Here is a 16,100-nt window from a genome sequence, read left to right as displayed (position 1 = left end):
ATGCCACCATGCTAACATGCTCACAGCAGACCCCCAGGACAAGCACCAGGCTTTGATGCCAGTTTGACATAGTGGCCAAACCAGGTAATTACAACGTCACATGATGCACAGGGGTCCAAAAAGAGAAATGTCCCATAAGCTTATGTTGTGAAAGAAGTGGCAGTAAAACAATGGAAACATTTTTTTTGCTCCTGCAAAATGACTAATTTCACTGCCATAGTTTGATCCATTCAGTCCCATAACTTTTGGAAAGATCAAATCATTTCATCAGCATTTAAGTTAGCAGGGGGTTAAACTAGTTAGTCAGTTCAGCTCTCGTGCACACACTCTATGGGCCCCACAGTGCAGAAGATCCGGGTCATTTTATACCAGGAAGTCGAACTTTTTGGCTTCATGCACCATTGAGCAGAATCCAGTTGTCATTATATGTCCATGGCTCACAGTGACAGTACTAGCAAGGCACTCCTGGAGCTGGCTCAAGAGGAAGAGCAAGCAAGCTTTTAGATTTGGCTGACAAGAAACGATAGAAAGTGAGAATTACAAGGATCCTCAGGCCAGCTGCAGGGTGCTCTGCTGTGTGTGAGCATGCTAATGTTTGCATATTAACACTAAACAAAGTACAATTGAGGCTAAATGGGAATGTTGTCAGTTTTGCAGGTATTTTGTCATAAGCCAAAGAATTGATGGACACAATTTCTACTATATCTGTATCAAATTAGTGACAATCCATCCAATAATTATAGCTTTTTCACTCAAAATCAGAAATATCAACCTCAGGGTGCCGCTATGGAAAGACGCCAGACGTGATGTACAGTAGGTGCTAACTACAAATTAAACTCACTACATCATAACAATGTTAATAATGTCTCACTGAAGTTACATTGTGCAGAAACAAGTGACGGGGGGGGGTGGAGAGGCTGAGACGGAGACACCATTCACCCTATTTCAAATTCACTGTACCGTCAAATTGATTTTGAAGCTCTTACTTTAAGGTGAAGTTACATAATCTTGCTTTAATGTAGTTATTCATCATATAATACTGATAATGTGGTACTAATTCCCACTGGGGATGAATACTCCCCCTGCACAGAGGTCACAGCGATGGCTGAGAAAAGAGCACACAGGGACAGCAGAACTCCATCACCTCATTTTCAGATAGGAATCTGAAGTTAACGCTCCCTAGCTGGGCGGAGCGCTGACTCACCAGGCAGCACACGGGGGGCCTGAAGCCGATATTCCCTCATCTCGGATGAACCAACAAACAGTCATTAATGGTAAATTATTATACATCTCAAAGGGTTTATAAGCCCGCTGACTTCAAAGAGACGGTCCTTCACAGTGAGAAGCTTTGATGTGATGTGAGTGCAGGAAGTCTGAAGTCTGTTACAGGATTATGAACCAAGGAGCATTACTTTTATATTAAGCTTCATTGCGTAATATCTCTGGAGAAACTTAAATTGAATTGATAATATCACGGTTAAAAAATTGGTTGGTTACAGTTTAAAGTATTAGAAGCATTTAATATGATCATCTGCCATATCTGTTAATCTTTTATCTTGCATCACTAAGGTTCAAAAGGAAAATTACTTTCACTTTCTTTCTTTTACCTGTTACTGTCGTTTTTTTTTATTTTCTTTACTTTTGCTTGATTACAGACATCCTACAGTCACAAGATGTTTCCAAAAACTGAAAAACTGTCAGGGTTGCTTGTACAGTAACTTAGTGATGGTGGTAAATCCATGAAATCGCTAAACTAAGTATGAAAAAAGGTCTGGGCCGCATTAAGATAAGTTCAGCGTGCAGGTAAAATGTGTGAGGAATGTGAGAGACATCTGTCTATAGCTTCACACTACAGGCTCCACTCACTCCCACTATGCCTGTCAGAGCTGACTGTAAGCCTGAACACAGCAAGGTCTTAAATATTTAATCTATGAGTCAGGATCAATATCCACTGTAAGTAGTACAGTACAGTGACTTATCAGTCATCCTCTTTTCTATCTCAGTGAGTGAGTGTTCCTCCATCTATTAATATTCCTTAGTACTTGCCTCTTCATTAACATGGAGGCAAAACCGGTGAAGTTTGTGCCCCAAACTTTTCTTTACAGTGTCAAGGCTCATCACTGAATCACCTGCGGCGAACAGACTTTTCCTTTCAAATCTGTGCGGTTCATAATGTGGAGGATGCAAGTCCAATACACCACACCCAAAGAATGACGGGAATCAGACTTTCATCAGCGTGGTCACACTATCATCCCAAATAAAAAAGAAGCAGGGGATAATCTGATATTTTTATACCGTCAACCAATTGACCACAACCCATGAAAGTACTCCCAAGTATTGCTTTTGTAGCCAAAGCCTGATTTATCTTCTTCCTCTGCCAGAGAGCTCCACTCTGACATTTTCCTTTGTTACCATGAACAAACATGCTGTAGATTATTTTGACTCAACCTTCCTTGCAGATGGCAAATCAAAACATTATTTGATTACTCTAACTGATGGCTACCCAGTGGATACTGTGCATGTGCAGCTCTCAACAGAGATGAGAAAGGAGCGAGGTGTTTCACTCCTTTGCAACTTTCATAATCAGCGCTGGAAAAATGATGTGTCTAATCCAATATTTTTTTTATTAAGAGGTTTTAAAGTCCTCTGGATGTACAGTATTCTGATGAGGCATATGATCTGCTGATTTCTACTGTTCCCTGTTTTGCAGCACATTTGTATTGGCTGTATTTTGATGTTTGCAACTGTATTGCTCCCCTGTCCTTTCCAACTCTAAGTATTTCTTTTGTATTTGTTTTAAGGCCCAGCATGGACGAGGCAGAGAAGTACCAACAAAGGCTGCAAGCCATAGTGGTGAGAACGTCTTCCTGTCTGTCTTTACATTTGCCCTTTTACTGACCACTTCTGTCTGCCTTAAACCAACTGGACCTTTCACCTCATGTCAAAATAATCTCACCGTACCAACATTGTCTTATGTCACTTCGGTGGAACGGTCTCGCTTGATCTGCGCCGCCTGAAGTGAACACGCAAAGAACATTCCCCAGTTAACTTTCTGGCCAATAATCACTGAACTGTGAAATGAAAGGTTGCAGGGCCTGAGTGGATGCTGCTTGACCTCGCTCGAACGTAAAAATCTGCCCAAACACGGGTGACCCACTTCAGCAGAGACAGCGAAGGCCCGGAGTGGACCTCAGCATGTTTGGAGCTTACATTAACAGTACAGATACAGTGTCAGCATGCATGCAATGTGCTGCGTCACTGAACTATTTCTCTCGGCATTCCTGCACTCTGCCAGCTGTATCTGCCTGCCTGTAATCTGTCGGTCACATCCCCTAAAAATATCCCCTCTCTCTCTTGGTCGTTCTCAGTACTCTGCTTTCACACAGAAGAAGTCCTTGTCTTCAGGGACCATGACTGCAGAGGGGTGTTACCAGAGAATTATATTAAAAAGCGGGTGTTACCCACCATAAGCACAGAGTTCTTGGATCAAGTTCTCTCTGTTGTTAGTAGAAGAAATACAGCTGTTGTTTCAGTTCACATTAACCAGCGCTTTTTGGAATAATTCAAGTGTTTTGCTGTTAAGAGATAACTTACAGGAAGACTTTGTGTGAGTTGGAGGGGTAAGTAGTGATAACATTACTGGAAAGATTGAATTAATTGTCTTTTATGTGTGAATACAGGCTACAGAAATGACTTCCAAACAACGTAGATCCTCACAAGGCAGCATAGACAGTCGCTATCAATAGAATTTTTCTGCGAAAGTTGCTGCAGTCAAGTAAAAGGCCGTTGGGATTGAGTACAGATTCAGTCTTCAGACTATATTAGACACTTTAAAGCAGTGGATTTGACTGCCTTATCAGCTGTGATATGAGATTTTCTTTCACAGAGATGTCACTGTCTCAGTAAGTTTTCTCTGTGATTGTGCTTTAACTGCTAAGTTATCGCACCTCTCCTTCATGACACACTTCAGCAACCCAGACAGGAAGGAACGATCCTCTCCAAGAGGGTTGCATTTTCTTTTTTTTCCCCACGTTACCTCTTCAAAGATTTCCCTTTTTCTTCTGTGGCCAGGAGAGACATCAACAGCAGGAAGAAGAGAAGAAGCTGAGGAGGGAGACAGAGGAGGAGCGGTTTAAGACGGCCCAGAAAAAGGTGATTTAAATGACACGGATTTAAGTTTTTGCTTAATCTCTCTTGCCAAGAGTTAGATGAGAAGATGGATACCACTCTCATGTTTGTACAATAAATGTGAAGCTACTGCGAGCAGTGGGTCAGCTTTGCTTAGCGTTAAGGCTTGAAAATGGGGAAATAGCTAGCCTGGGCCTGGTAACAAAATCTACCAAACAGCACACATGTTGGAAAAAAAGCTCATGACGCTTTGCTGCCAGGAGTTGGACGAGAAGACCTATACTACACTAAAGTCTGTGCTTTAGGATACAGACACACAAATTAAAACACTTGGTTCACACATGGTTTCTATGCAGATAAAAAACAACACATGATGCAGTAGTCGGTGAGCTTTGCACATGCTGGTGGGCAGATTTTGAGCCAGGCTATCTGTTTCCCTGTTTCCAGTTTTTGTCCAAAGCTAAGCTAACCAACGGCTAGTTGTAGCTTCATATTTATCACTCAGACATAAGAGTCGTATAAATCCTTTCATCTATCTCTTGGCCGCAAACCAAATAAGGATTCATCCTGAAATGTTTTTCATTAAAAGCTTTGAAAACTGAGGGTCGGGCCCAATCGATTTGTTTTCATTCTTTCCCTCTTTTACAGCTGCTTCATGTTATAAATTGACCGTCGGTGTGTCCCACCCTCATTTCACGTGTTATGACTGTTGCCAAGCTTAGCGGCTCGCTAGTCGACGCCCTATCTCAAGTGTTCTGGGTGGGGTCACTCGGACTTCAATGTGACGCAGATTTACTCCCGGCAACACATAAGCAAATAGTTTTTAGTTACATGCGCATGATGCATTAGAATCCCTGCTCCAGAACCAAAAATTCTTTGTTACTATGTCAACCCGGCCCACTGGAGGAAATAAACTAAATTAAAACTCCGGATGTCCACTGCAAGAGTGGAAGTGGTGATGATAGAGAGGGAAAAAAGGGACATTATTTCTGTATGAGCTGGGGATTCTTTGCACAGAGCCACTTCACTGTTCCCTTCAGGACATGCTCTTTTCAAAATAAACAACACATAACAAATTACATTATCTTTGTAGCCCAGTGCTGCATTATGCACACTCTAACAGCCTCCCACACAACAATGTGCAACACATTTCTGCTTTCTCAAACCACCCGTTGCCTCGGGGTAAGTGCATTGCTAGCGGCAGGGACAGCCCATCCCCGCCGCAGTTGAATGAGTGTTGCCTGAAGACACAACGTCTCGTTCATCTCTGTGGCGGTTAAATGTGAGGCAGAATGTGTTGCTTTCTTCTACTGAAGCCCAAAGGAGAAGACGGTATTTTCAGCGTCTTTCCTGCAACTACTGCTGATTTGTATTTTCCTGCTCCCACCCATCAACAGCAGGGCCTGTACATGGATACATGGCCCAGATATGTGTGGAGAGTCCCATCTATCAAGATTCTGGGGCTTCAAGTGTTTGAAAAAAAAGCATTTGTCAGGTTTCAGGTTGTCACTCCTGCTCACACCGCAGCCAGGAAAGAGTGACAGATGTATTTTAACTCCAGGAGTAGGATGTGTGGGGCTCGGGGCTGTGGTGCAGAGCTGTGACACCTTTTCACTGTCACTTTCTGGTCTTACTCATCCTCAGCAAGATCCAAAATGGCAGCACCACAGGGCCAGGCCTAGTTTGGTCTGTGGAGAAGCCTAAATGGCAGATTGCTGCCAGGTGGCCGACTGTGTGTCAATACAGGCAGATGGCTTGGTGTGCTGTTTGTTTTGGTTATGTCTGTTTACGAATATGGTGCAACAAAATTGACTCAAGACCCATCCCCAGAACAAGAACTGTCCAATCATAGCTTAGCAACCTTAACAAGGCAGTAGGTCTGTCAAGTTTTGGGTTTCTCCACATGTTAAAGCCGAGTATGGGGCTGCAATAAGAGTGATTTCTTGCTCAAATGTAAACAGTTGCTTCTCTTGCTTGACCAAAATTTGTGTTACTGTTCTTACTGTACTTATCTGTGTTAACTGCGTCTTATTTCTCAAATCAGTCTCTGCCTATGGTTGTCCTTGCTGTTCTGTTTTCGCAAACTGTTCTGTAAATTACATGTCATGTCTGTGCTTGCTCTTATTTGCTTGTTGTTTAATATGCACTCTCCCTAAAATACAAACTGGATAAAGTAATAAAAACTTAGCTGCCAGTTGTTCTTCATAAGATGCTGATTGGTTCAACCACTGTATTCGGCCACAAGCACAAAAGCCTGGCAATATTAATTTTTTAGATCACATGATCACAAGATCGTGATTCCAGCTGTCATGCAAGTTAAGTCTGTCTGATCTTTAGTTTGAACTCTCCTTGATTTTTTTCTCTGTATTCTCTTACAGAGGCAGAACTTGAGGGAGCAGTGGCTCAGTGAAACAGCTCCAGCTCCTGTCCTTGCATCGCCTGACATCTCAAGGCCCCGTCCACCACTACAGGACGAAGCAGAGCAGCACACAGAAACGTGAGCCTCATTTTAACTGCTTTATTCAGATGCAATCACAACTTTACAATGTCATATACATCTTTTTGACCAAGGCGGTTTAGGTGCTGGTTTGGAGCCAGTGCCTACTCTGGAAAATGGTTTTTGTGTTTTGATAGCCAAAGAACTGGCTCCAGCCCAGGAAAAGTGTTTGCTGAGTGGCACCAACACTATGCTGGTCTAGAACAAAGAACTGGTTACATCAGGGCCTAGGCATGAGGTTATTGTGACTAAGGACCAACTAAAAATGCTGATGACCACCATTTTTAGAAAACCAGAGCTAGTGTAGCGTGTTCTGCCTTATCCATTAGAAAATAAACAAAAAGATTTAAGCTATTTTTACCAATCGAGGCAATAGTGGTCAGAGGACCAGTCATGTTTGGATGCCAATTGGAGGCATGCAAAGCCAGGAGCAACACTTGTTAAGAGTCATATGTTGTCATATTTGTTCCAGGTTCCACAGATACATAGTTGTTCCTAACAATACTGGGAAACTGGAGACATGCTGTATACAGTGACCAAATGATGTGACTCTATAGTGGCTGTCATGCCCATGGAAAAGCAAACCAGTTCTTAAAAGGTTCACAGGTTGAACCAACTTTGAACCAGCACTAGTACCAGCCCAGAACCAGCACTTGTTTCGCTTTGGTTGAAAGCGGTTAATAGTGTTCAAGACATTCATGATAGGGGGCACTGGAGCACTTGTGTTGGTAAAGGCCCAGTGTGTAGGAATTAGTGGCATCTGGCGGTGACACTGCAGATTGCAACCAACTGAATTTCCCTCGCCTCATCTTTCCTTACGTTGGCTGCTAAAAACATGAAAAATGCAAAAGGCCCTCTTAAGAAGCAGTTTTTTTTTTTGTCCTTTCTGGGCAACTGTTGAAACATTGCAGTGGAATGATTATACACGAATGAAAACATAATCATGAATATTATATTACATTTCTGTTAATAAATCCAGATAATCCTACACACTCGACCTTTAAGTTGCACTCTGTTGGCACGGAGTAAGAAAATATGCAGAGATCACATGTGCATTTCTAAAGATGGAAATATTTGCCATGAAGCAGGGAGTACAGTATTTTCGTCACAGATACACTTCAATGTTAACCATGACAAGACCAAATAGAAGGCAGCCATGTGACAGATGATGTGATGGATTTTAGGCCAGGGCATAGACACACACACACACACACACACACACACACACACACACACACACACACACACACACACACACACACACAGTGTATCCAGTGTTTCTTTTTCTTGGTGCGCTGCTCTGAATCATTTATGTTACGAGCTCTAATGTGCAGCATTTTGTGTAGACACATATTACGTCTGAGCCTGTGTGTGTGTGTGTGTGTGTGTGTGTGTGTGTGTGTGTGTGTGTGTGTGTGTGTGTGTGTGTGTGTGTGTGTGTGTGTGCGTGTGTGTGTGCGTGTGTGTGTGCATGTGTGTGTTTGTGTGTCAGGGAACAAACCAAAAGTCAGAAGACGCCTGAGGACGAGGAGGCAGCTGATGCCAGAAAAGAGGAACAAGCCTCACAAGAAGAAAACAAAGAATCTGTCAACTGTTCAACCGCTGCCAGAGCAGACAAACACTATCAGGTGAGATAGACAGAGTATCATAAATTCACACACAGGCAAAATAGCAACTTCTGAGAGATTTCGTCATATTCGGTGTAACATTTTACAGGTTTACTTGAAGTTTGAAAATTAAGAGACATAAATAAACAGCCCCAAAATATTTTATGTTTTGAGCTGCTGTAATGGCACTGAGAAAATAAACAACAACACCAAGCCCCCCTTTAGCTAAAAGTCTCTTTAAAAGGCTGAATTTTTTTAAATCTCATTTATTTTATGAATATGAAATAGAGGTCAGAGGATGACAATGATATTCAGTTTGGTCTCTTGCCACATCCCAGGCAGTTGAGCGTTAAATAAATAAATAGTACAACAAACAGAAAATAATCTACTAGCCTGTACAGCTGGGATGTGAGTGCTTCCAATTATGTATCATGAATAAAACATTGAGAACAGTGCTACGACGTAAGGATTTAGCGCTGCATGAGTAAATCAAACCACAGCTTTACACTGAATTTGATGAGGAATGAAACAAATGTTCTCTTTCAGGAAAATCATACATTTATAAATTTTTTTCTCTTAGTTAGATTCTTTCCATAGTAACCTAAAGTTAACCGGGATTTATTGTTTAATACAAGAAGATTAGCCTGTATTTATCATACATTGTATGTTTTTCTTACACCAAGAAAATGCATCATATGGCAGCACATGAACTTTGCACTCTACACAACCAAATGTTTGGCTTAACTGTACAGCCCACATTTAGCTCAGTCTAACACTGGCAACCAACAGCAGGACTGAAATTGTTGTTAGGCAAAATAACCTCAGCATCTCTTAACATGATGGGACTCAGCTCGGTTCAACACTTCTAAAGATGTCTGTGAAATATTTATGGCAGGGCACAAGTAGGGCAGGGCTCCAGAAAGGGGAGTGGAGGTATGTGTTTAAAGTTGCAGACTCAGTGTCTGTTTAAAGTGTCCGACCATGGAGAGCACTTAGAATTGTCTCTTTTCTTCGCCCGCAGGCTGGCACTGACGAGGACGCACAAGGTAAGGAGTCAGCTGGGCTGTAATCGTCGTCATCAGCTTACCATCAGCTTCCATCCCCTCATTGTCACACTCATGACTGTGCCTGCCGAGAATCTTTTCTCTCTTGACAGATGATAATTTACCATAACTAAGTCTTTGCATGAAGAATAGTCATCGAAATCAGGGTGACAGAATGGAGCCGCGGCTGAGAAACAGCTCTACTTTGACTGTTACAACATTACTTACATTCTGCCTGCATGACTCACTCTGCTGGACAAGAACACCAAGAGAGCAAAATATTTATCCCAACGCTTTTCAGCCGATCTGAAATGTGTGCCTGAGACATAGACACTATATATGTAGTTGACATATTGAGTTAAATATCAGATTTATGGGTCACTCAGAGGTTGTTTCTGGGCTAGATGTGGCCCGCAGGCCAGAACTAAAGTTAAACATTGCAACGCAGTTGAATATTTTAATAAATTGAGCGTACTAATGAATTTCTTCCCTCCAGACTTCATTCAAAAAATGTTGGGTTGAAATTGGGATTCATTCTGAAGTCGTATTAGCATCTTAAATCCTCCTAAAGCTTTGTTTCACTCTTTAATTTGAAAGCTTAACAGAAAATTAAAAACAATAAGCTTAAATTTTAATTCTCCTCAGTTTTTGCATAAGGAAATTATGACGATACTGCAGCTATTGAGCAAATGTTTGTTTTTTTCACAGAAAAATTGGCATATTTGTGGAAACAGTGTCTAAGGTTTTGGCCTCCGTGAAGGCGTTTCCCCTGGCAGTGTTTATCAGACATTTAGGAGCCAGTGTTGTGAGCAGATAACACTGTTCTGTATTGACATTGCGGCCTGCTCATCTTTTGGTATTCTGATTTCGTTTTCGTCTCTTAACCTTCCAGTTGCTATTGCCGGCTGCAGTAAATACAAATAAGTATTGATCCTGAGTGTTGATCCATTTGAGAGGACTCATTGTACATTACATTTGTATTCCAATCGGAAAGTGGAAGATAGAAATGTAGCTCAACCTTAGAAAGTGTCATCAGTTGGCACCTTCTACACACTGAGTGTTGTGTTCGCCTCACATTATAACAAAGGAGACAGCCTAGCTATCATTAGCTGTCTCTGTTTCATGGGTTCAGTTGTGATAATAGCAAATAATCAGACTGTCAAAACTCACAGGAACGGCTGGTCCTGTACACTCAACACTTCATTACTCTGTGCTTTGAATCACAACACATAGTCAGTAGTTCAACTAACATACAGAATCATGGAGTAAGGAAGCTAGACTTGAATTTCTTCTATTTGGTAATTAAAATGTTCAGCAAATTATTACACAAATCAAAACAAAAACACCAAGAATACTGATTTCTAAGCAAATATGATATATAAATGTAACAACAATGTATGTTTTCTTTTTCAGTGAATAAACAGACTGAGGATCACTTCTCCATACAAATGGCACAAAGGATGTTTCATGAGAGTAGACAAGATGGGCGATCAGGTGAGGCTCTAGAGGAGACTGTTGTAACTGTAAAAGGATGCTCAGTATAGAGCATGGTGTAATTACCAGATTAAGGATACTGTGGTCATATGTTCAGTACTTTTGGCTTAAAATTTGGTTGAGTAAGTGTTTTTTAGCTCTAATAACTGTCACATGATGAGTTTATAAAGGTCCCGTCTAACTACAGCTCTTTGTGATTATGTGACCTAGCAGTGGTGTAACAGACGCCAAATGTCTTACTGTGGAATATGATAAATATAAGACATTTCAGCTACATAACATCAGAATATCATCAGTTATCTGTCTAGTCTTCTCTCCTCTTGCAAATGATGACCCCTTTATTTAATATGGCTCTGCCCTCGGGGTTCAACTTAACGATGGCACTGAGGTGAGCAGCCTGGGAAACAATGTTATATTTAGCCCACTTTATTATTTCTGTTCGTTAATTCTTTATGCCCGCTGGATGGCTGTGTAGAGCAAAGAGCTGCTGCAGTTGCGGATCGTGTCTCTATATATTGTCTATGGTGCCGGCTCACATTAGATACACAGAGCTCTGATCCTGACCTGGAATTAACCTTTTTACCTCTCACCTCTTAATTAAACCCATGCCTATGATACATTTAAGAAAGTTCAACAAGTTTGATTAGATAAAAACAAGGACTTGACTTCAACTGCAGAGAATTTTAATATTTATCTGTAATATAACCTTTAAAGTTGTATTCCCTCTTAATTTTATCATCTAGATTTAAAGTCTGTTCTGTCTCCTTTATTACAGTCATGGGAACACTGGCAGTGCAAGTCGAGAGAGACCCCAGGACAGGTGCCACCGTCGTCAGGTCAGTGGCCCCCGTGTCCTCACCGGCTGGTGCTCCAATGGCTACCGCCATCTTCGACGATGGCAGGAAAAGTATCCACACCGTCGGTGGGGTTGGAGGTCAACCCTCAACTGAAGAGCTCGGGCAGATCTTGAACGTCATTGATGGGGTCGGGATGAAAGTGTTGCTGGATGAGGTCACAGTGACGCCACATAAGGCAGAGACAAAGATAGAGAATGTAGAAGCCAGCAGATCCCCAGAGGGAGAAGTCCTGTCTTTTTCTACCCGTCATGCCATGTCAGCAGAGGATAATACACTTTCAGACAGCTCTAGAAGCTACGCCTTGGAAGCTGAGCTGGGGATGGAGGACTGTGCTGCAAGCATGGGAAGAAGGGAGGAGAGAAAAGAGGACGGAAGCATCATGGTGGTTAGAGACATTGCAGGAGAAGTAGATCACGTGGAGGATCAAAGCCTGGAGGACGGCCCTGTTACTCTTGTGTTCCTGGGATACGCTGATTCTACAACCGACCAAGGCCAAGAGGACCTCGAGGGCATGCTCACTGCGGAACGAGTGATTATCACAGAGGAGGGAGAAGAACATGTCATTGGCCCTGAAATGTCTGCTACACCTCAGGCAGGGAAAGAGTCCCAACCCCAAGTGTTTCAGGACGTTCCCCTGGAAGGAAATGGGGCCGCAGGAGTTAAAGTGCAGGGAGAGGAGGGTGATAAGGGGCTGCATAATTCATCTTTACCCAGTATAGCAGAAGGAGGAGGCACTTCCAAGCGCAAGACTTGTCAGTGCTGCTCTGTCATGTAAGAAGAGATTCCCTCATTAGCCTGAAGCCTATCATTTTTAATATTTGTGCCTTCCATTAGACACTATATGCTGCACTGCTGCCTTAATGAGTAGTAAAAGAGAATGTACCACCATCTGGTATCATCTAATTACATTGGTTTTGGCTTTGAGCATCCAACCTTTCACTTCACTTTGCCAAAGAGAGAGACATGCTTTATATTGTAGGTCTTTTATAGCTGTGGACTGACAGCAGCTCTGAGGGACTATAAAAATCCACTTCCTCCCTCTGGTGGACAAAGCTGAGAACTTCAACATGCCCTCCTGCAGGCACGCAGACATCATCTCATCATCAAATGTCTCTCTGCCTTCAGATTTGTTCTGTGCTTCATCAGCGAAAGATGTTCAATATATTTAACATCGTTTGCCAAAGAGCAGAATATGCAGATGTTATAGCTTTGGGAAAAAAATATTAGTAATCAGTAACGATGAGATGATTTATTGGGGTAATTAAATGTTAATTAGAAAAAGTAAGATTTGTCATAGTTTTAACAGCCTTTGATACTTTTTTTACTTTCTTAGCCACTGCTACTCAAGGCTGTAACTACCACTGAGATACAAAAAATTGGGGGGGGGGTATTGTCAGAATAGTTTCTTAAGCCTGCAGGGTGTGTTTTAGTGTCAAAAGCTTTACACTAATAGTTCGACATTTTGGGAAATACCCTAATTGTTGTTTCGCTGAGGCTTAGATGAGAAAACTGATGCCATTCTCAGGTAGCTTAGCACAAAGAAATAAACTGGTACATATGACATGTGAGTGATATTGATCTCTTCATTTAAGGTATTTTTCAAAATGTCAAACTATTTGAGTATTTTAGACTCGAAACATAGTTTAAAGTAACAGGATTTGGTATGTCTCCACCAGAATTATACCTCCTGGCATTGTGGGAAAAGCTTTGAAACTGCATTTAGAAAATAGTACAGGGAAATGCAATTATATTTGATCTCCATATATAGAATATTTTGATATAATTTTACAGTAAAATTAGAACAGTTGTTCTCACACCTTTTCTCTCAGGCCCCCCTTTAGAAGACGAATAAAGCTCACGCCTCCCACCCCACAAGTTTTATCAATCATTAACAATCATAGGGGAAGCAACAACTAAAAAAATAATTTTAGTGCTGTAAGAGTTTGCTGATGCTTTTGTGCTGACCATTGTTTGTTTATTTTCCCTGCATAAATCCTGTTCATTCAACTTATTTTCACCACATATTTTTCGCCCGCCCCGCACCCGAGTTTGAGAGCCACTTCCATATAACATGTGAGAAAAGACTGTGGATGATCAAAAATATCTGCTGAAGTGTTTTATTATTTCTATCACTGTAATTTGGTATAAAATGGATTAATTGTGGATTTTAACTGGAATATTGTTCATAAAACAGTTTAGAATTACTTTGTTAATTGTGTCTGAGTTCTTTAGAGTTTTACTCACAGTTTTACATAAACACAAAACAAAACACTTTTGTATGCAGACGTTCCACATCTCTATGTTGCACAATTATATATACATATAGATACACCTGAATCACTACAATGCTGCTGTGGCTCATTTGAACAGCGTTCTGCTTCTCAAAGAGGAGGATTTTGTTTGCTCACGTGACACAGGACAGGAAGGTACAGGTGCTAAGTAGCTCAGCTGGATCATTCATATTTCCATTGAGGTCGGTACTATCACGCACTGAAGATGACTGCAGCGTTACAGTCAGGTGAGTCTCTTCCTTTATAATTTCTAGCACATGTTTCTAATATGTGCTGGCCTTTGCTTTTCTCTTCCTGATTGAGTGCCAGGAAATAGTTAAGCTTTTGCTGGTCATAGCAAGATAAAAGCTTACGTGTAGTTATTGATAAGAATTACACAATAAGTACATGTAAACTACTAACACAATAGTCAATATCACATCTGTGACCAAATAATGAATAATAGAATCATGAAACTGCATGCATAGTGTCAGTTAAGTAGTGTGACAAAGTGTTTGAATAGCATTTAAAGTAATCTTTAAGAACCTTCATAACAACAGCGGAGAAAATGTCTCTTGAAAGGAGGATGGAATAAACAGGTTAAGCTCATTAAGGCGCATTAATATCTCCTGTTGCTTGAGCTTTATATACACTACGGTGCTGCTGTTGGTAATCCTGAAATACAGTGTGACTGGCATTAAGCCCCTAAATGCAGGTGTGAATATAGACTGATAGATTTAAACCTGCAACTCAAGGAACAAGATAACGCTAAAGCTATATCAATATTAAGGAGAATACACTGTATCTCTAAAAAGCATCCAATGGTGCTGCAGAGTGTGCCCTCAGCATCATCAGTGTAAATACACAACACATGTCCAGTTGACAGTTCAAGTCAATGTGGCTCATGGATAACAGGCATTAGCTGGATGAGTTAATGTCTGTTATACCAGACACAATGATAGAAAATCATAATTCTCAGCAGGCGAACCGGCGAGATGATGAGAGTCTCTGGCCGGCCAGGCTTTCAAATACTGTACATAGCGTGCAGGCCAAAACAGACACAGCAAAGCCGATTACTCTTTCCCTTTGTCAGCATAATTGGCTGTGCTAGGTCACAGCATGGGGGGAGAAAGTCACCCAAACAACACAGAACAACACTCCATGCCCTGCCAAAAAAAAAACAACCAGAAAGTGATGTAGCTTTTGATTATTTCAGGGCTTTTTTAAAAAATACATCCTAATTACTATTGTTGCAATGACTTTAGGCAGAAGGGTTTAAGATTTAGCTTCTTAAAAAATACTGATAATTAAACATCAAAGCTGAGAGAAAGATCTGCACACTTCACATCCTTCTGAAGGCACTGTAGCAAGGCTGGATTACCAACAGGGCACAGACAGCAAATGTCCTGGGGCTGCAGAGTCCCAGAGGGCCCTGGAGGCTCGATAGGCTTACTGTGTGTTAACTGGTTTGTGGTAATGTAACAGGCATGATAAGGGCCTTAAGTGCCCTTTGAAGTTTGTTTGTAAAATAACAAAAATTCTGTTAGTAATTACCTACTTAAACACATTGTGTGTATCCTTAAGGCCTAATATACATGCTAAACACATTTCTAGCTTCATAAACGTTTACAAAAGACGATTTTTCTTAAAGTTTGCCTGCCTGCAGTTTTCTTCCTCGATGCCTTTGTCGGCACATTGGTGCGTTTCTTGCATACATGTTTCAACCACCTGTAGTTCAGCGAAATACTGTGAACCCATAGGCAGGAATTTTTAATATGTACACCCTTGGTATGCATGTGCTTCCTCCTGTATGCGAATGAGAACAAATACCAAACATTGCTCTTGAGCACTACTTGCCATCAGGTTGTGAGTTTATATTCCTAAATTAATTTGGAATCAGGTTATCACAGCCAACCTGGGGCAAGATAGTATTACGGCACAGAAAACTGATACACACTGCAGAGACAATGAGATTAACAATGGAGTTAACGGGGGCCCATCAATTCATTTTCACAATGGGAACCCCTCGCAGGTGTCGGCTATGCCCTGTAGCAGTCACACTGCAAATATATGATTAACATATCTTGCTCATAGCTAGACTAGACAATAGTCTTTATCCAAACAAGCTTGTTCTGTTTTGTAAAAGTAAATGAAGTAAAGGATTTTAGTGTCACTTTCTCACATTGATCTTAAAGGGAAATAAA

The 16,100-nt window shown here is 41.3% G+C and overlaps 1 protein-coding gene across 2 annotated transcripts in view; it reads left to right on the top strand.

Moving 5' to 3' along the window:
• Positions 1-13,830, top strand: part of LOC141019049 (uncharacterized) — a 34,169-nt gene extending 20,339 nt beyond the window's left edge. For both annotated transcript variants that reach the window (XM_073493824.1, XM_073493823.1), the window contains exons 2-8: positions 2,802-2,853; positions 4,072-4,152; positions 6,507-6,625; positions 8,118-8,253; positions 9,254-9,278; positions 10,689-10,769; positions 11,545-13,830. In XM_073493824.1, the coding sequence (XP_073349925.1) occupies positions 2,809-2,853; positions 4,072-4,152; positions 6,507-6,625; positions 8,118-8,253; positions 9,254-9,278; positions 10,689-10,769; positions 11,545-12,401 (1,344 nt within the window). In that variant the 5' untranslated portion in view covers positions 2,802-2,808 and the 3' untranslated portion in view covers positions 12,402-13,830. The remainder of the gene's footprint in view (positions 1-2,801; positions 2,854-4,071; positions 4,153-6,506; positions 6,626-8,117; positions 8,254-9,253; positions 9,279-10,688; positions 10,770-11,544) is intronic.
• Positions 13,831-16,100: the final 2,270 nt, after the last annotated feature.

This window comes from Pagrus major, chromosome 23, assembly GCF_040436345.1.
Source record: "Pagrus major chromosome 23, Pma_NU_1.0".
NCBI classification, from domain to species: domain Eukaryota; kingdom Metazoa; phylum Chordata; class Actinopteri; order Spariformes; family Sparidae; genus Pagrus; species Pagrus major.
The sequence above is the reverse complement of the archived record's forward strand: the minus strand, read 5'-3'. Positions and strand labels throughout refer to the sequence as shown.